At 38.0% G+C, this 22,233-nt stretch overlaps 1 protein-coding gene across 1 annotated transcript in view; it reads left to right on the top strand.

Annotated features, from left to right (window-relative positions):
• Nucleotides 1-22,233, top strand: part of Pla2g4a (phospholipase A2 group IVA) — a 143,209-nt gene that overhangs the window by 23,943 nt on the left and 97,033 nt on the right. The window contains exon 2 of the mRNA XM_031384460.1: nucleotides 3,805-3,903. Within this exon, the coding sequence (XP_031240320.1) occupies nucleotides 3,871-3,903 (33 nt within the window). The 5' untranslated portion in view covers nucleotides 3,805-3,870. The remainder of the gene's footprint in view (nucleotides 1-3,804; nucleotides 3,904-22,233) is intronic.

Genomic DNA, 22,233 nt, shown 5'->3' with positions numbered 1-22,233 from the left:
AAAAAAAACAAAAAAACAAAAAAACAAAAAAAACCAAAAAACAAAAAACAAAAAAAAACCCATAGTAAGCATAAAAACCTAACAAAACAAAACAAAACAAAAAGTGCATTTTGTGTTAGCCAACTATTCCTGGCATGTGGCCTGCCCTGACATGTAGCTTTATATACCCAGTGATATTCTATTGGAGAAAACTAATTTTCCCTCTTGGAAGGTACCAATTGATTGTAAATAGCTTCTTGGTTAGGGGTAGAACTCTGTGTTCATTTTCCCTTCTCAGGGCTAGGATTCTTTCTTCTGTGAACCTGTATAGATAGGTATTGTGTACATTATCGCAATCTCTGAGTTTTAGACTTAATTTGTTTTTTAAATTGTAATTCTGCGCATGTGTTTGTGTTCATGTGAGAGTATGTGCACATTTAAGTATTGGTGCTTGAAAAATCCAGAAGACAGTGTTAAATCCCCCCTTGAGTTGGTAAGGGATTAGCAGAGTGAGATAGGGTTGTAGTTTTACATGTAGTTTTATCCCTTCCAAACCTCAGGCTGGCTGTTACTCACACTCTTGGTTTGCTTTTTTTCTTGCTATGATAAAGACCATGGGCAACAGCAACTAGAGGAGGAAGCAGTTAATTTGACTTCCAAGTTCAAGTTACAGAGAATCATCTAGGGAAGCCAGAACAGGAATTCAAGGCAGGAACCTGGAGGGAGAAGCTGAGGCAGAGGCCTAGTGATCTGACATCATCAATTACATTTTCTTTTTTCAAATTTTAAACACAGGGTCTCGTGTTGCCCAGAATGGTCTCAGACTCTGAAGCAGCAGATAGCAGACCTTGAATTCTTGATTTTATTTTATCTATCTCCCAAGTGTTGGGATTATAGGCATGCAGCACTCCATCTGGCCTTTGGAAACTAAATGTCAAAATGAACTTCTGTGAGGCCAGACATTGAAACTGTAGCATAGAGGTCCTTGTTGATAGGCTTATTTATCGTTACAGTTTTCTATTTGTGGTGAGAGAAAGTTGAGCAAAACTCTCCTCAAGCCCAGGTTGGACTTGGACTCCTGATGTTTTTGCCTCTACCTATGAGTCCTGGGAATCTGTGTTTTACCATGCCTGGAAAATGTTTCTTTTAAGTTTAAAGTAAGACAATGCAAAACAAACACGCACATAGAAACAAAACCCACAACAACTTTATATTGGTGTATTGAAAGAAACCCAGAGTGATGGTTTCGATTCACTTTGTTTAAAGTTGATTTAAAACGATGTGTGCACGATGGGCGGTGGTGGTGCAGCCTTTAATCCCAGCCCTTGGGAGGCAGAGGCAGGCAAAAATCTGTGAGTTTGAGGCCAGTCTTGTCTACAGAGTGAGTTCCAAGACAGCTAGGGTTACACAGAGAAAACTTATCTTGGAAATAAAGATGCTTTGTGTAGCCTGATAGAAATATATGATAAGTAGGGCCAGTGACATGGCTTGCTGAGTTAATATGCTCGATCTCATGCCTTTCAACATGAATTCGGTTCCTGGAACCCAGGTGGTAGAAGAACAACTCCTATAAGTCACTCTTCAACTTTCACATGCATGTGACACATTTGCATCGATATATACATAAACACACACACACTTTCTCTCTCATGCACAAATAAATAAATGTAAAAAAAGCATGACTAAAAGATAAACATAATTATATTTAAATTGGGCATGGTGGTACTGTTTTAATCCCAATCCTAGGGAGGTGGAGACAGGACCAAGAATTCAAGCTCACATATATAATGTTCAGGTCTTATAAGCCTCTATCCACTCATGATGAAATCTTGATGAGCTTGGTACTGGCAGGTTGTAGCCTGTAACAATTAAAAATTAGTCCACGCTAATGCCGGCTATGCTCCAGTAATGCAGTTTTCCCTCCCCCATTGGGAGCTGCAAGCTGTGGTGGTCTTCCCTGCTTCCCTTGCGTGGTTCTTCCCTGTCCCCCTTGCCCCCATATCTCTCCTATCTTCCCAGCCATCACACCCCCTGTGGCTAGCTGTAACAAATACCCATAATCCAGTAAAATCAAAACTCTAGAGGCTTATAATTTATCAGTCAGATTTATAGCAATAAATTCTCAACCCACAAAACACCCACACAATGAACTCAGAGCCAATTGATATTGACACAAGCTGCCCACCTAGATTAGACAAATTGCCCTATATTATTCTACGCTCTTCTATGATATCCATAGCTACCTGTGGCTATTTAAAGCCATGTGGATCCGGTTCCTCATCTTCCTCCATTTTTCTCTCATCTCTGTCCTGTCTGTCCCGGTCCTCTCGCTCTGAAATTCTTAGCCCCCCCTTCCTTTTTCATTGCCCAATCATAGACTTTAGCCTTATATTTTGCCTGCCCTCATCTGCATATAGACAACAATCCACAGCAGATAGTCACAGCTGCTGTGAGTTCCTGAGTACAAGAGCCACGTCACGTTCACAAGACAGTGTGTCATAGCAGTCCTTCCCAACCTCCAGCTCTTACATTCTTTCTGCTCCATTTTTCATAATGTTCCCTGGGCCTTAACGCCAGGGGGTAATATAGACCCTCCACTGAAGGCTAAGACTTTACCAGTCAATTGTTCTAGCACTTTGACCAGTTAAGAATACTGCCTACTACAAAAGGAAATCTGACAAAGCTTGCGATCAGCACCAATATGGAGGTGTAAAAAAAATATCTAGAAGTCAGTTTTAGATGCTCATTTAACAAAACAATGAGCCTAGACTCCATCCTAGAACTCTGGTCATAGACTCCATCCTATGATTTTCCTAGCCATAGGGTTTTGACCAGGTTGATAGTACCAGGCATACATTTCGTCCTGTGGAGCAAGATTCAAATTCAACTACAAGAGAGCAGTTGGGCACCCTCTTAACAGTCATGCTACTTATTTATTACATTAATGGATACATCTTATTGGCAAGTTGTCACAGCTGTGTAAGATCACTGATTGAGATAAGTCGATCAATTAATAAATAAATTGGAAAATTATTTTCACTTAACTGTTTCCATTTAAGCTGGAGACTTAGATGGGAAAAATATCCAAAATTCAAATTTAATATGAATGCATTTTTAAGATTCCTAATAGATACCTAAGGTGAAGAAACTAATTTTCCTGTTGTGAATTTATGAAATGCTAAGCAACTGTAAATGCAAAGAACATGCACTATTTAACTATCCTTGACATAATAATTTTGAAAACAACTTTACTCTTTTTAGTTATGCATATGTGTAAGTGAGTGTGGGTTTGTACTAGTGAGTGGAGATATCCTTGAAGGCCAGGGAGGGTGTTCGTTGTATGTCTTGGACCTGGAATTAGTGATGGTTGTGAGATGCCTCATGTGGGTGGGGTGAGGTAGACCACGCCCTCTGCAAGAGTGCTACAGTGCTGTTAAGTGCTGAGCCATCTTTCTAGTCCCCCAAGAATAATTTTAATTTTTCTTAAATTCAATACATTTCTTATTGTATACTTAACAAGTAGAGGCAAACCAAAACAAAAATCTTTTGAAAATGTTTGAACAAATAAATATAGAAGTTAGATGGTAGCATCAAACTATGCTTAACATTCCCCTATAAGCCATGTGTATCAAGTATATATATATATATATATATATATATGTATATATATATATATATATATATACTGAAAAACTGTATAGAGAGAGCTCCGTCCACCTGGCTACTCCCATAGACTTGCATATCCTACGATGTCTAGTCACCACGGTTTAATCTTGGAACTGGGTCCAGGAGGAAACTTAATGGTAATGATTGCTTGTTTTGTAGGCTTCAAGAAGGTACAGTACCAGAGAAGACCTGGGAAGTGTGAGAATTCCTGCAGCTGGGACCAAAATGTCTTTCATAGATCCTTATCAACACATTATAGTAAGTGGTATATTCCTTCTGGGAGGGAAACTTATGTGCTCTCTCTCTCTCTCTCTCTCTCTTTCTCTCTCTTTCTCTCTCTCTCTCTGTGTGTGTGTGTGTGTGTGCAGATAGATTGCTGGTGCTTCTAGTAAAACTGAAATTTTAAACTACTCCTTGAATTTGTATTGTACTCACAAACATAATGTGGCACACTAGACTATGCGGCATTACAAAAAACCCTCATGTCTTTTGATTACTGTACATCTTCAGAGAAGAAGGGGATTTAGGAAAAAAATGATAACCAAAATATCTGTGATAACAGCAAACTTCATGAAACAAGAGAAAAATATTAGCACTTCACATTTGTCAAAGAGTGTAGTTGCATGTGACTTCATAGAGAAAGGACAAGTGAACTTCTGACTGTATGTTAGTCCTGTCTTTCTTGACTGGCTGGTGCCCTGAGTGCCTTGGGTGCAAGCTCCACAGCCAGTCCCACAACACCCAGAGGAAGCTCCACTCCCAGGCACTCTGATCACCCAGACACCCAAGATCAGAGGTAAGGAGGACACAACATCTGTCCCAACACCAGAAGTAACTGGAACCAGCAGGACCCAGGCACACAGGAACTCTGCCAGCCCTGTGGCTCGGGTTCCTTCCAATCTGTCTTGGCTGACTAGTGCCCTGAGCAGACCTTGGGCGCAAACTCTGCAGCCAGTCCCAAAACACCCAGAGAGAGCTCCACTCCCAGGTGCTCTAAAAAGCCCAGGATCACAAGATCCCAGAATCACAGGATCACAGAGACAGCTTGACTCTGAGGAGTTCTGACACAACCAGGATCACAGGAAGGACAGGCCCCAGTAAGATTTAGCAAGGGCAGGTAGCACTAGAGATAACCAGATGGCAGAAGGCAAGCATAAGAATATAAGCAACGCAAACCAAGGTTACTTGGTATCATCAGAACCCAATACTCCCACCATAGCAAGTCCTAGACATACCATCACACCGGAAAAGCAAGATTCAGATCTAAAATCACTTCTCATGATGATGATACAGGACTTTAAGAAAGACATAAATAGCACCCTCAAAGAAATACAAGAGAACACAGGTAAACAACTAGAAGCCCTTCAAGAGGAAACACAAAAATCCCTTAAAGAACTACAGGAAAACACAATCAAACGGGTGAAGGAAATGAGCAAAACCATCCAGAATCTAAAAATGGAAATAGAAACAACAAAGAAATCAGAAAGAGAGACAATCCTGGAGATAGAAAACCTAGGAAAGAAATCAGGAATCATAAATGCAAGCATCACCAACAGAATACAAGAGATAGAAGAGAGAATCTCAGGGGCAGAAGACACCATAGAAAACATTGACAGAACAGTCAAAGAATATGCAAAAAGCAAAAAGCTCCTAACCCAGAACATCCAGGAAATCCAGGACTCAATGAGAAGACCAAACCTAAGGATAATAGATATAGAAGAGAGTGAAGACTCCCAAGGTAATGGGTCAGTAAATATCAATAAAATTATTGAAGAAAACTTCCCTAACTTAAAAAAAGAGATGCCCATGAACATTCAAGAAGCCTACAGAACTCCAAATAGACTGGACCAGGAAAGAAATTCCTCCTGTCACATAATAATAAAGACACCAAATGCACTAAACAAAGAAAGAATTTTAAAAGCAGTAAGGGAAAAGGTCAAGTAACATATAAAGGCAGGCCTATCAGAATTACACCAGACTTCTCACCATAGACTATGAAAGCTAGAAGATCTGGGCAGATGTCATACAGACCCTACAAGAACACAAATGCCAGCCCAGGCTATTATACCCAGCAAAACTCTCAATTACCATAGATGGAGAAACCAAGATATTCCATGACAAAACAAAATTTACACAATATATTTCCACAAATCAAGTCTTACAAAGGATAATAGATGGAAAACATCAACATAAGGAGCAAAACTACACCCTAGAAGAAGCAAGAAGGTAATCTTTCAACAAATCCACACAAACCTAATTCCACCTCTAACAACAAAAACAACAGAGAGTAACAATTACTTTTTCTTAATATATTAATATTACCAACATATCCAAGCGGTTGAAATCCAAAAATATGAGGAATTAGAAATTTGTTGAATGTCATCCAATGGTCTCTCTAATTTGGTAATTGGAGAAATAGATCCAATATTGTATAACCCCTATACACCTTCAGTTTGTTTGTTCATGACAGTGTCTTGCTGTGTACAACATAATGGTCTTAAACTCTTGCTTCTTCTATCTCAGCCTCTCTAGTAGTAGTATTGCTTATTTCATGTTTTTATACTATACTATGGTTTTCAGAACAGCTTATATATTTCAAAAGTATTTATATACCCAAAAGAAACATAGACAATTAAATTGGGGAGGGGCTTATAAGATAACAACAAAAAGTGAGACTGAATGTCTTGCTTGACATTTGTAACTCTCGTATCAAGTTTGAAGAAGAGGACTTTATAAGTTACTCTTTCTCTGAGATGAATGTTTTTCCAAATAATCACAGCCAATGAACCAGATTCTTACCCTCACCTAATGTCTGTGCCATCCTTCAAGCAGAACCATTGTTCATTGAAACAGTTGGTGAATGACTTGATGGATAGACCATTTTAATACATACACCATTTCTTTTTTTTTTCTTTTCTTTTTTTGTTTTTTTGAGACAAGGCTTCTCTGTGTAGCCCTGACTGTCCTGGAAGTCACTCTGTAGACCAGGCTGGCCTTGAACTCATAAATCTGCCTGCCTCTGCCTCCCAAGTGCTGGGATCAAAGGCGTGCGCCACCACCGCCCAGCTCACAGACCATTTCTTAAATGAATGTAACTTGTTCTCTGTGGGCTTTGACCATAGCAGGAAGTCTATATCCAAAAATCGAGCCTACATTTCATTCCTTGGCACAGCAGAACTGTCAACCCTCAACTTAGCTATGATGGAGGTAAAACCCTTTGGGGATGTGAGGGTCATTGAAGTACAGCCTTATTACAATGAAATCCAATGTCTAAAAATTGTTCTTATTTTGGGCTTGTACCACAGTAAGAGCCAAGGTTTTAAGCTCTACTAAATACAAAACAAACAAACAAACAAAAAGACTTTATATATTTATGTTCATTTAAGAAAATACTAGTAGTGATGCTTTATTTTGGAATATACAGTTAATATGTTTGGAGTTATTTAAAATTTATATTGAGAAAAACATATATTTTCAGTATTGTAAACAAGCCTGTTAAATTGATTACTGTTTTATATCAAACAACTTTTATAATACTCATTTTTATTTTTATAATATTTTATAAGTTTTAAAGAATATGACCAAAAAAGATATTGTAAGTATTGAAGGGGGGTCTCTGGGAGGAGTTGGGGTACAAAAGGGAAACAAGAGTGTGATTTAATTCTATTTCCTTAAAATAAGTTTTTAAATGTCAACAAATTCAGATAAATTGAAATCATGTAACTTTTCTCCTCATAATGCAATTAAACCTTAAAATAAAAAAGACTTTATGTTAATATGCCTTTCCGAGGCAAATAACTGTATAAACTTTCGCTTAGCTAGAAATGCTAGAAAATTCTTCTATTATTGGCTAATTTTTAGTGAAGAGTTGATATGTCAAATTTTATTCACTGTGATTTTCTGTATTTTATTGAAAACAGTCTGTCTTTTGATTAAAAACCAAACCAAGTCAATAACAATAGGAGAGGCAAGGGGCTGGGGGCGGGGGGAGGAGATTTCCTGTCTCAATTCAGCACATGGGATTCAGTCCGGTTTCAGTGGATTGGAGATAATTTTGTGATTACTGATGAATTAGCTAAAGCCTCATTTCTGCTTTCTGAAACACTGTTCTCTTATTAATTTTTCCCTAGTTAGCATTTGTTTCCCTGGCCAGATTGCAAAATTAACATATTATAGTTCTTGTAATGTTTTCTTTCTTTTTATTCACATCCCAAATCACTCCAAATTGCATTTGTCCCTTCCTTCAGAATAAATGTTCAGTGTATGTCGTGTGCTAAACTCTAAACTCGATGGAACTCTGGCCTTTTCCTCCTCTATCTTCTGGCCATTCTTGCCTTGAAATCTTGAAAATCTCAGTTTTTTTTTTTTTTTTTAAATTTTTCATCTTTTTTCTGCCCTTTGGTTATGTCTTAATTTTCTTTTGCAATTCCTCTCTCTCCCTCCCTCTCTCACTTTTTCTCTTCTTCTTCCTCTCTCTCTTTCTTCTCCTCTCTCTTTCTCTGCCTGCCCCTCCCCATCATTTCTCTTCATCCTCGCTAAGCTAAACATGATGAAGTTTTATATATGCATTCCACCCAGGAAATATCATCTAAATCAAAACACCCACTGTAAATACTCCCAGAGGTTGGTTCATATCTCTTGTGCTTCATAAATCTCCTTATAGAAAACCTATATTTAACCTATATTTACATCTAATGTCATGGGTAATTTTGCTTCCCCCTCTCCCTATATTTCTCTAAACATCTGGATTCAGAATGATGTCTTGGAGGTTCACTCAAGTTGTTGTGAATAGAACTCCACATGTGTACGTTGTCATGTATTTCATTAATTGGGTAGATTCCAAGCAATGCAGTCTACTGATAACCATTTTACATTGCTATAATTTAGACAATTATATATGTGTGACTTGATTTATTTTTCATTCCTATTGGTCTATTAGTCTGTGTTTGCCCCAGTATGAAGCTGCCCCAATTGCAAAGATTTGAAATGCACATATATGATATGATAAAGCTCCTTACTTCTTCTCCAGGACTAGAAATGATTATTTTATTTTTACTACTGAATCTTCATATAAATTTTGGAATTAGTTTGTCAACTCATGTGAGCATATGCATTCACATACAGACATACACACACACAGACACACACACACACATATTCCTTCCCTTCCCTTCTGTAATGATTTGACAGCTCAATATCAATTAAGGTAGAAGTGATATGATGATGACTCATTTTTAACTTACTTAGCAATATGTTGTAGTTTTCTGTAAGAATTCTTATATATATACAAATATATAAGAATATTCATATATACATACATGTATAAATACATAAACATATATGTATGTATATATGAAAATTTATACATACACTATATATTCTTTGATTTCTTAGGATTATTGTGATGGTACTTGTAAATTTTATTTTTTAATTAGTTTTTTGGCCATTTAAGTGAGAATGGCCCTCATAGGCTCATATGTTTGAATGCTTGATCCCCAGTTAGAACTGTTTAGAAAGTATTAGGAGGTGTGGCATTGCTGGAAGAGGTGTGCCACTAGGGGTGGGCTTGAAGGTTTAAAAGCTCACACCAATCCCAGTGCCTCTCTGCCTACTGCCTGTGGATCAGGATGTGAGCTGCCAACATTACGTATACCTGCCTGTTGCCATGGTTTCCACGGACTAAGCCTCTGAAACTGTAAGCAAGCTGCTAATTAAATGGTTTCCTTTATAAGGGTTACCTTCGTCATGGTGTCTCTTCACAGTCGTAGAACAACAACCAAGTCAGTTTTGTTTTCATGTGAAAATATAATTGATTGTTGTTGATCCTTTGGATGACCTAGATTTCTAGATCAACCGTTTCTGTGATTTGTGAATACTGCTAGCTTTGCTTCTTGCATTTTGATTACTGAATATTAAATATTCAATTGTTTGTAAACCATTATCTTATCTCATAAGTTTCAAGAGGTCATATTTTAATGTAATATTTTTAATTTTCACTGTGATTTATTCTTTGATACATAGGACATGCAGATATGGCTTTATTAATTTTCAAACATTTGATAATGCTTTTGCCATTGCTATACTTGAAGTTTTCAAAATATACTCCATAATATTTTAAAGCAGGTTTATATGTGATATCAGCTAGCATATTATCTATGTTGATAAATAGCCCACATATAAAAATAAGTTTAATGTCCAAATTTTACTTTATGAAATTTTCAATTGTATTATTTGGCACATATAACTTTGAATTATATATATTTTTATTGAATTGATATTATATTATTATAGTAAGTTCTCTTTATCTGAGATAATAATTTTGTTTTAAATTTTACTTTTATTAATATAACTCTTGATTGCTATTTTTTGTGTACCATACTTGTATTTTTCCTTATATTTAAAGCAATTATTTTCTAAAAAGCAAACAATCAAGGTGTGGTTCAAAAACTCTAGTGGAGTAATCTTTGTTTTCTGAAAAAATATTTTACTTTTCTTCACGATTATGGATTTCTATAGATTAAAATGAAGCTAGCTAAAAAGCATTTATAAAAGATGTATTTTCATTTTTATTCTCAATTTCAATAATTTTTAATTATTTAATTTCAATTTAAATTAATTTAAATTTATTTTATATTTATAGTTATTTTAATAACATGAGTGCAGGTGCCCATAGAGGCAAGAGGAATCAGGTCTCCCTTGAGCTGGTGTTACTGGCAGTTGTGCACCGCCAATGCGGGTGCAGGGAATTGAACTAAGGTTCACCTGCAAGAACATTACACACTCTTAACTGAGCCATCTCTCCAGCCCATAGACTGTTTTATATCTTCGGTACAGTTTAAACTTTTATTTCTCACTCCATCACCCTTGGAGAGATAGTTGTTCTTATGTAACCCTCAGAGAAGTCATTCGAACTGGTAACTTTCAAACTTCTGCATGGAATCTCGTCTCTAGAACAGAGAAGGAGACACAGTGAGCGTCTGTGGAGTTAAGCTTGTGACCAGATACTGTCTGCAACTCAATATTTGGGCTTTGAAGTTCTTCTATCTGTAAAGCTATCGCAATTTTTATTTGAACATGTATTGTCATTCACTGTATGCTTGCAGCATGGCAATCCCTGTCAAAAGTACTAGGGATACAGATGCTAATCCGGCCCATGGGAGCTTATCCCCTCCCTCCTTCCAAATAGGCCCCTCCTGTATTCATATGTGTATTTTGTTAAATCCTGATTCTGCACATGAGACTAAAAATGTGATATTTGTCTTTCTGAACTGCACAACTCTTTTATTTCATTCTTATTCATTTATTTGCTGCTTATTTGCTTATTTATTTATTTATGATAAGGTCTCAGTAGTTTATCCTTGACAAGCCTGAAATATACTATCTAGGCTAGGCTGGCTTTGAACTCATAGATTCAAAATCTGCTTGCCTCTGCCTCTGGAGTGCTGGGATTAAATGCATGCTCATAAAGTGGAGAGGGTGTCCGGAGTTTTCGTCATTGACTTGGTCTGTGTGTACATCAAAACTGAGTGCATTTTGTGTAGATGGAAACATGCTTTATGGTTTTCAGAGAAAGATATTTTTCCGTTAATCAATTTGGGGTTAAGGTCTTGCTATGTACCTGAGGCCGGCTCCTTGCTCACTGTGTGATCGAAGCTAGTCTTCAGCTGAGAGCCGTCTTCTTGACTTAGCCTTCTGAGTGTTGAGATTACCGGAGTGTGTCACAGTTCCTGGAAGATCTTTTAAAAATGCATGACTGAACTCTTTCAGTATGGAGAGCAACATTAGCAAAAAAAAGGGAAGATGGGCAAAGTCAGATAGCCTGGAATGAGCAGTAGATGACAGAGGCTATCAATCTGGCTGCCCTAAGGTCCAGGATGGGGCTTCTGAAACTACAGCTCCGTGTGGGAGAATACTGGGGGCCGAGGCAGTGTTTGCAGCCACCGAGCTCTCTTCTACTGGTGCTGGCTTATAAGATGGCGGAAAAGCATGGAGTAGCGTTGCTTTAAGGTGCTTTTTCAACATTAAAGATATCCATTCCTGTAGAATGTGTTGTAGCTTTCTTGTTGTTTTTGTCACCAATGGAAGCATTAACTTCATAAGGAAAGATCAAGAATAAAGCATTTAGGAAATTAATGAAGTGGGATGGCTCACATCTGTTATTTCCATAGGAGAAAGCCGCGTGTTCAAGGCTATAGCATGAGTCTTTGTGTCAAAAAAACAAAACAAAACAAACAAATTTTATGAAAGTTCCCATCTTTTTTCTCAGAAAATGAATCATAACCCTTGTAGTTTTAAAAAATATCCACACTTTTTCCTACCACATACTGGCAACAGAGGGCCACTGTGCATCCCCAGAAATGAAGGCTAGCCTTTCACTAGAGAGGTCAACCACATGGATGTACTAGCAATTGCCTACTGTGAGGAAATGACCTTTAAAAATGAATGACACCTCAGGATGTCTGAAATGTGGACAGGCATTTTTCCAGATTATTACAGTAACACAGGGGGGAAAAAAACCCTACCAGTACTGGGTATGTAATCCAAAAGGTAGTCTTGTGCTGGTACGGCTGGTAGTCTCGGTTCTGTGCTCAGGAGCACTGGGCTCTGCCTCATCTGGAATGCAGAGTCTAAATAGCATCGTCTGTGGTGTTTGCCTCACAGGGCACTCATGCACAATACAGTACTGTGTGCACAACGTGACTTCTTCAAAAGTGTTAAAAAAAAAAGGTGAGGACATTTCTGGGACTTCAGAATGTAAGATGCTGCTACTGGCAAACGTATATGAAAGGTATTAAATTATACCTACCAAAGCAAAGGACTTTATTAATATTAAACTTCCAAATATTAACAATGGGTCTTATTATGGCAGTACTAATACAATCTAGTGAAGTGAGGAAGAGGAAGTCTAGTATATCAGGCTTCTTGAGCAAACAGAACCCATCACAGCTAGTAATTACTTAACTATAGTATGGAGGGTAAGCCCACGAGACTGCAAAGTCTGAGAAGCCTCATCACCCGCTTTCTCAAGATGGAGACACAGAACACGTGGAGGCATAATTTAGTGCTAATATAGAGGCCTGTCTTCATTTCATTTCCAATTGCTGTGATAAACTACTCTCACAAAGGCAATTAAAAGAGAAAGTGTATGTGTGTGTGTGTGTGTGTGTGGCTCATAATTCCAGACAAGCAGTCCATGATAGTGGGGAAATAAAGATGGAGTGATCTGAAGCAGTTGGTCTTATCTACAGTCGAGAGCAGAGGGAATGAATGCATGTGTGTTTGTGTTCATTATGTTTCCCCATTCAAATAACATAATTAAGATCAGCCCCATAAGGCACATCAATGGGTCAGCTGATCTAGACAGTCCTTCACTGAGACTCTTCTCCCAAGTGATGCTAGTGTGTCAGATTGACAATTAAAGATTAACCATCATAAGGCTTGAGGATGAGGGGGGAGATGTTAGTGTTAATCCCAGCCCAAGAATTCCTCTTAGGTGAGATGAAACTTCTCAGCTCAAATAGCAAGACAAGGAAAAAGAAGGCAACCCCTATCTTCTGTTCTGTTCAAGTTTCATCAACAGATTGGGTGATGGATGTCCTGTCACAGTGAGGAGGATGGCCTAGTTTAGGCAGTTTGCTAATTCAAATTAGAAACCATATTAAACTGATTGTCAAAAGATACACAGCAGTTGATGATTGTTCCCTTGCACCCATGTCTGGCCACAAGCCCTCTTTTAGTGGAAGAAATGTAGAAATTACAATTACTATTTATATTTTTGCTTTTGTACCATGGAATGTATATTAAGAGATTCATAGGTTACCAAGAGTTTTCAAAAGATACTTATTTTACTTTTTAATTATGTGTCTGTGTGGGTATGTGAATGTGAACTCAGGTGCCCAAGATGGCCAGAGGTGTCCAATCACCTGCAAATGGAGGAGAGCCATCTGATCTCAGCTGGGAACCTAATCATGATTCTCTGCAAGAGCTGGATGCTTTTTTAACCATTGAACCATCTGTCCAGGCTGAGGCTATTAGCTTTTATCTTCTCAAATTTTGGCATAGTTCTTTATAAAAATCTCATCAAGTTTTGTGAGTTCCGTTCCATGTGTGGTTGTGTTCCTATGGACTTCCACGTCTTGAGATTTTTATTTTTAAGGACTCATACAGTGTGGCAAGAATACGGATAAGTCTACAGAGCTTGGTTTGCTCCTATCCAGTGCTGTTGTGTTCACAGTTTCCTCCAAGACTAAAATGTTCTGTCCTGTAGGGATGCTCCTTAAGCAGGACGGTGAACAACTGAAGTAGGTTCAGGCAGATCCAGCTTCCTGCAAGGAGATTTAAGACTAGAGTGACTTCCAAAGGGCTTTCTCCAACCTGCCTGCACAGAGTGCTCCAGCTTCCCAGCTTTTGGGAACTGTCACCTGTGCTAGGGTGGGTTTTAGTGATGCTGCTGTGTTTATATATTTCTGATCTTGTAAGGAACTTGTAAGGCACCGATACTCTTGTAGTTTCAGAAAAAAAAAAACAACTCCTTGGTTCACTGTGAGTTGGACCGTGGTGGCACCTGTACTTTGGTCTGTCATAGACTCCCTGTCTGGGTGAGTAGATGTGTTTGTTGCATCTCCCTAGGAAAAGTTTTGTCAAACAACAGATACCTAGAGAAACTGACACTCTGGGACACACTGAATCCTAGTTCCATGGTGATTGCTTTCTCTATGGCCTGGGCTGCATTAAAATGTTCTGCCAGTGCATGCCAGTGCAGGCTTTATAAGTTATCACTATGGTACTCACTATGTAATTTCAGTTCTGTGTGTTTTGTTTTTTGAGACAACCTCATGGCTGGGGTCAGATTTACTGTGTAGCTGTGTCCGATATTGAACTCACAATTTTTCTGTTTCTGTTTTGAGCTCTGGGATTTTTTTTTAACTGAGTTTTCCTACCATCTGATATTGCCTAAAGACATTTTATTCAGTTTTGAATGCTGTTTCCATACATCCATACAACATGCATTCATCATAACCATTTACCCCTTCTCTACCATCCACCCCAAATGCCCTCTGAGTCCCTAGTTATCAATTGTTTAGTGTGATCACATAAGGGAGTCCATGCGCTCCTGCAACAAAGAGATAATGGGGATCATTCCTTTACAGAGAAGGGACAGGATGGAGCAGTACCTGCACTGGTTACTTGTCCTACAGTGAAACTGCACATCAGGAAGTGAAACTGAAAATAAGCAAGAAAGGTGAGGGTAGTATCAGGGCAGAGGTGTTTTTTGACGGCTCTAAGATTAGTTAGAGTTGCTAGTTGCTGATCAAAGATCACTTTCTCTGCTCAGTAGTAAGATTCTGTCCACCCTGACTATAATAGCATCCTTGGTGCAGCCTTCAGGTTGGGTCTTGGGTAACATCCATCTATTTACATGTAGCCTCCATCTCCTCTTCCACCTGATTGGTTTTACATTAGTTTCTTTAAGTTAAGTCTTTTAACAGTAGAATTTTAAATGTTGGCAAACCATCACACTCATCACACTAGCTTGATCTAAGTTGGTTGACTTTTTCAATGTTAATCATCTTAGTTACCAGTGTCAACATAATTGTACAGAATCAACCGAGTACACTGGTTTTTTTTTCCCCCTATTGTTTGGTAAAGTTTAATTCACTATGGAAAAGATTAAGGATGAGGACAGACACTCAAAGTAAGGTAATTCTAGACCTGCAGGCAAGGCTTAATCTTGGTGACTAAGTCAGAAGCTGGGGCTTAGATTTGACATCTCAATAGAAATAACAGCCAGCTCCCGCCTAGCATGGTCCTGACTCACTGGTTTCTCTTGGAGAATGTTAGTTGTCGAGTCAATATCATTTCCTTTGGCGGCATCCCCGAGCCATAAGCAGCCGTTTATCATCCAAACGGGGACCCAGCCCAGAGTAAGCTCCTTTGAAATGATATGTGATCATCATCTCCTTTAAACGAAATGATGATGTGGATACTGTCTTTGGGATGCCATGACAAGACATCTCCAGACTATATGGATAATCATTTATTGACAATGAACATCTTTCTCCAAGAGTGTAAGCCCTGCCTGCTCTATAGCTACTCCCTTCTTTATGCTTACAAGTCTAAGAATGAAATAATGAAGAGTATGATGGTAACTGTTTAGGAAATACTAATCTGAAGACTTTTTGAGTGTATCCAAAGTTAACTTGGGAAAGTCCAGGAAGTGGTCAGTTTGGTCTGATTTCTTATGAGGGACATGGGAGCATGCTTTATTTGTTGTAATTAAGATGAATTGAGACTGATGAAAATAGGCACAGATGAAAACGGAGGGCTGCAAGGGTCAGAGTAAGACGAACTTCTAGATCTCAAGGTAGATCAACTACAGATGTAGAAACAGAACTTCTCTAAAGTAGGAAACCATCTATGCTAAGTAAGTGGAAACCATCTTAATTAACTATTGGTTTGGCTTCATTCTCTGTTCAAGCAAGGAATGTACAAAGGGGAAAGACACAGGTGGCAGCCATACTGGAGTCTAAAAATGGTTTACTTTTTATGAAAGATAACTCACCTATAAGTCATTTAACCTAACAGAATTATACTTTATTGATCTTTAAACGTAAGTACTAATACATGGGGCTGGAGAAACAGTTCAGTGGGTAAAAGCACTCGTTGTTTTTTCCAAGTACCAGTGTTTGGTGACCAGAGTTCCAGCAATGTAGCTCACAACCATTGGCAACTCCTGTTTCAGGGCATCCAACACCCTCTTCTGGCCTCTCTGAGCTGCCCCCCACACATGGCATACATACACATAAATAAAAAATAAATTATCTAAGATGCTAAAGCCTAATATAATTTGTAGTAATACATGTTATTTTTATAAAATCTGTAATTTATAATGGCGTCTCATGTAGTCGATGGCAGGCCTCTTGGGAAGACTGAGATGCAGCATCAAGTAGAATGCCTTGAATTTGATGCAGGCCCTTGTGATGGCCACATTTTTCTCCTGTGCTTTATTAAGAAGCATTTTTGTGAATATCCTTGCAACAACTTAAGTGTTAAACTAGAGATAGATAAAAGTATTGCTCATAAGTTTCATACTACAGGGGAATTTTAGACATTGAATATTCATATGCTATTACATGTTCAAAGGCAAAGATAAGCACAGAGCTTTGGCAGGTAAGCAAACTTATAGGTAAGAATAATTTTATGTGTGTGATCTTTTCATTTATTTGTTTCTTTCTTCCTCCTCTTACTCTTCTTTCTCCCCTCTCTCTTCTTCTACTTCTTTCTGTTTTTCATCTTTCTTCTCTCCTTCCTTCCTTTCCCTCTCACCTTCTTCCTTTTCCCTCATTCTGTTTCTTCCTCTTTCTCCTCTTTCTTCCTTCTTTCTTTTTCATCTCCCTCCTACCTTTCTTTTCTTTCTTCCTGCTATTTCTCCTCTTCCTTCTTTCTTCTTCTTCTTTTTCTTTATGTTCTTTAACATAGGATCCCATGAAGGTTAGCCTAATCTAAAGCTCGCTTTGTGGCAAGGGCTGGTTTTGAACCCCTATTTTCCTGTCTCCATCTCTTGTGTGCTAGCATACATCTACAAAAGTTAATTTTGAGGTCTTAGGTAGAAAAATCCAGTCCCCAAAGTTGGATTTTCCAAGGCATTTTTCATTTTATTTTAAGCCTAAGAAAACTCAGTCTTGGTTTGTTTGTTTTTATCTCAATGTAGATGTCTAGTTGATACGGCTCCATTTGATGAAAAGACAAAATCTCTTGCATTGCTAACTTGTCTGTTCTTTCACAAGTACCATACTGTACTAATTACTGCAGCCCAGAAAATCGTGAGGTCTGGTCATTTTAGTTCACCATGTTCTCCTTTTCTGTTTGTGCTTTTCTGGACCTTGTGCCTTACAAAAACATTTTTGAAGCAATTTCTTAACTTTGCATGAATTTTGGAAAGTGTCGAATTTATAAATTCAGGGTGGTTTTTTTTTTTTTTTTTTTGTGCACATTTCTTATTTCTTGATTTTCAGAGTAACAGTCTTAGTATGTAGCCAAGTTGGCCTCTGGCTGGCTGCCTCTGCCTTTGAAATACTGGGGTTACTGCTTAGCACCTTAAACTGTGTTTTAATGATGATATTTTAAAAAGTTTTATATTTTATATAAGTGACTTTTAGATTAATGGACGCTTCTGCTTCTTATAGAACTGCTATCCCACCAATCATTATACTTCCTTCCCATTCATTCTTCTTTCTCACTACACCCTCTTTCCCTTCCCTCACCCTTGGCTGGTTCTCTTTTCCCCCTAGATATCAGACTTTTCTGCTTTCATGTCACATATATCCCATTACCCACAACTTTCTCCCTTTTCTTTAATACCCTTTTCTCCTGTTTTTTGATCTTTTATCTAAATTTATTTGTTAAACTTGCAGGGAGATAAAAGCAAGCATCTATGCATACATTTACATATAAAATTTAGGCCTAAATTATGCATATGAAAGAAAATTTACTTTTCCTGTTAAGTTTGAATTACTTTACTTGACATAATGGCTTCTAGTTCCATCCATTGCCTGCCAAGTTCCATGGCCTGTGGCTCTTTATCGACATTAGACTAAGTTTGCTAAGACTCTGTTGAACAGTTTTGTATCTATCGTCATGAAGGACATTAGTCTATAATTTTCTTTTGTTGTAATATTTTTATCTGGTTTTGAAATTCTAGTAATGCTGGCTGCCAGCCATGAATTAAGTGCTATTCTGCCTGTTTCTATCGTCTGGAAGAGATTGTACATAACTTTTATAATTTTTCATTTGCTAGAATTCACAAGTGAACCCTTGTGAATTAGGTCCTTTCTTTTTGGGAAAGTCAGTCATTCTTGATTCACTTTGTTTTGTCAAATGTGGGTTTATTCAGAATGTTTAGTTTTGATGGATTGTCTAATGAGTTGTTCTAGTTTATCCACTTTGTCAATTTTGAATCAGTTTTTTTTTTAAATTCCTTTTACTATCACTTTGTTGTCCATGAAATTTGTTGCCTTTTGATTTATGAAATTAAGTAACCCACATTCTCATTTCTAAAATGCCTTGTTAAAGGTTTATTGATTTTATACTATTTTATTTTATGTATTTACTCTTCTGAGACAGGGTTTTACTATGTAACCCTGACTGTCCTAGAACTCACTATATAGTTCACAGAAATCTCCCGCTCTCAGCCTTTTAATGTGGAGATTGAATGCATGTAATACCACACCTGGTCTGGTGTTTTCAAAGAAGGAAGGTTTTTTTGTTTTGTTTTTGTTTTTGTTTTTGTTTTTTGTTTTTTGGTTTTTGTTTTGGATCATTGCTTTTTCCCTTCTCATTTTGAATCTCAATTTTATTGATATCAGCTTTAATCTACTATTTTCTGCTTATTTTGTATTTTAACCTGATCCTTCTTTGTGTTTCCTAACATGGAGGCTTAGTTTACTTATTTTGAATTTTTTGTCTTCCTTCTAGTCAAAGAATTGGACACTATAGATTTCTCTCTCAGTTGGACAAATTTTCCTAAGTTGTATTCTAATTTTCCTTTATTTCAATGCTATTTGTGATTTTCTTTTATTATTTCTTTGACTCACCTGTTATTGCTGCACTTGCAAAGTTGATTATCTCTGTGTGTTTGGGGGATTTTTATACATCTTTGGTCCTTAATTTTTAGTTCACTTAATTTCAATGTTATGAGAACATTGTTTTATTTTTTGTAGTTTAAATACACTAGGGAGGGCTAATTGTTCCCTCTGGTGAATGTGCACACGGGATTGAGAAGAATGTGTGTCCTGATGATGGATGACGTGGTCTGTAGACGTTTATTGTACACAGTTAATTGACTGAGTTCTGAGGTAACTATGTCTTTACTAATTTTGTGCTTTCTGTATCTGTAACTGGTAGAGGGCTGTTAAAATCTCCAGCTGCGACAGCATCTTTCTGTTTCTTCTTGCTCTTATATATTACACTTTGCCGCATGTATTCATGATCTATTATTTGACACATTATTATGTCTTCTTGAGGAAATTACTCCTTCATCCTAAGTAGTACTCCTCTTTATTCCTGATCATTTTTCTTGCCTTAATGTTTAGTCTGTTTGGAATTAATATAGCAAACCAGTTTTCTTTTGATTAATGTCTGCCTGGCATATCATTCATCATTTTTTACATTTATAGGTGGTTTAGTCCATGCAGCTAATGCAACCTAATTTTAACACACACTAAAGAAATGACAACCATTTTAACAAATGTTCACACACACACACACACACACACACAAAAAAAAAAAACAAACCAACAAACAAATAAACAATTAAGAGTGGATCAAAGACCCTATTGAAAGACCTGGAACTTCAATAACAGTGACTAAAAAACATTACAATGTAGATGTAAACAATGACATTCTCAAAAGAACTTCATAAGCACAAGAAACACTAAGAATTAGCTCAGGACATAAAGTGCTCGCTGTGCAAGCATGAAGATCTGAGTTTAGATCCCAGCATCTATATTAACTGTGCACAGCAGGAGCACACATCTGTAACTCCAGTACTGGGGGGTGAGTGATGGAGACTAATAGATCCCAGGGACCTTATGGGCCAGCCCCCCCCCCTTTTTTTGCCAAAATGGAGAGCTCCAGGTTCACAGAGAGACCCTGTCTTAAAAATTAAGGTGGAGAAGAGGTAGAGGAGAACAGAAGATACTGGCTTTTTTTCTTCCACCAGTACATGTAAGAATAAATACACTCAAATGCAGGTTGCACACATGCAAACAGACACACACAGAGAAATACAAGTGGCCAGTAATAATCTTGGCACGGATGTTGTCAAAGAGGAACCTTGATTCACTACTGGAGGGAGTGGGAGCTGGTAGAGGTGATTGAAAGTCAGTGTAGAGGCTCTTCAGAAAGCTGAAGACAGTACTGCTGGATTACCCAGCTGTCATGCCTGAGTATATATCTCACCACAGAGATAGTGCAAGTACACGTTTATTGCTGTATTCTTCACAATAGCTAGGAAATGGAAGCAACCATGATCTCCATCAAGACATGAATGAGTAAATCATGTTACTTATACATAAAAGAGTTTTATTTGGGCATAAAAATGAAATAATGACCTTTGCTGGAAATTAGGCGAAACTGAAAATAGCTATGCTACGTGCAATAACCCAGACCAAGAAAGACAAGTGCCACATGCCTCTCATACCTGGAAGCTAGCCTTAAATTTACACACAAATACGTGTAGGTCTTGAAAGTAAAAGGGAAGTTATCAAAGGGGATGAAAAGCTCAGGAGGGGGTGGCAAAGACAGGGTGATGGCCATGAAAACAGAAGAGAGGATGCTGGTACGGAAAGGAAGTGGGCCAGATAGAAGTTCATGGAGCAGAGGGAGGGCTTTGGGAGCGGAGTATGAACTAAGACAGAGAATAATGATATGTGTGTTTAAAAATGCCTTCATGACACACATTACTTTGTGTGTTTATTTAAATGAAGTGCTTTGATCCCCAGCACTGCCTCACATGAGCCAGTGAAGACGCAGAGGCCTGCACTCTTAGCTATTCCACAGGCAGACGCTGTAGGGTCAGGACTCAAGTTCAAGACCAGCCTGTGATGGCTGGAGGCCAACCTGGGCTACATAAGACCCTGTTAATCTGTCAGCCATGATAACAGACTCAGCCTCAGTTATCTTTTAAGCCTTTTGCCTATAAGTTATCATGACTCCATAGTATTGCCGTTATCTCGGATTTTTAAAGATTAATTTTAAAAAGTGATTTACCCCTTTTATATATTTGAGTGGTTTGCCTGCATGTGTGTGCTTGTGTGTGTATCAGATGCATACACAGTGCCTACAGAGATGAAAGCCTCAGAGACCCCAGGACTGGAATTACAGGCAGTTGTAGGCTGCCATGTGGGTGTTAGGAGTTCCAGCAAGCACTCATAACTGCTGAGGCATCCCTCCAGCCTCCAGCTTAAAAAAAGATAACTGTAGACCTTTTATCTTCCAGGTAGATATGTTAATATTAACTGAAGTAGACTTCCATAAACTTGAAACAAGCAAGAAAAAAAAAAACTTGTGTTTTAAATATTTCTTTCTTTCTTTCTTTCTTTCCTTCCTTCCTTCTTTCCTCCCTCCCTCCCTTCTTTCCTCCCTTTTCTTTCTTTCTTCTTTTCTTTTTCTTTTTTTAGTTGATCTTAAAACTATGTAAATTCCCACTTCCCTATTTGTTTTAGTGAGTAAGGTTGTTAGATATCTGGTTTCCATTTCAGCCAGGTGTTTAATGACCCTCCTCCCTGTTAATTTTATTATGTGCTCGCAGACTTCCAGGCTATTAAAAAAACAGAACACTGTTTTGAACAAAGTTTATAACAAATGCGTTTAAGTCTATAAAAGTAGTTCATTTATCATTGCTTTGGGTCCAGAGTAGTTTGACCACTGCCTCAGGAATGTCATGCAGAAGACTTCTGGGTTCTGAGTAGCAGCAAGAGAAGCAAACCAGCCTTCTTGCTGGGGTTCACCTCTCTAAGCAACACTTCCTAGTCAGAGGACAAAGCCCAATTGTGCTCTAGCTGCCGGCAATCCTGATTTACATTCCTG

Source organism: Mastomys coucha, unplaced genomic scaffold, assembly GCF_008632895.1.
Source record: "Mastomys coucha isolate ucsf_1 unplaced genomic scaffold, UCSF_Mcou_1 pScaffold1, whole genome shotgun sequence".
NCBI lineage: Eukaryota > Metazoa > Chordata > Mammalia > Rodentia > Muridae > Mastomys > Mastomys coucha.
The sequence above is the reverse complement of the archived record's forward strand: the minus strand, read 5'-3'. Positions and strand labels throughout refer to the sequence as shown.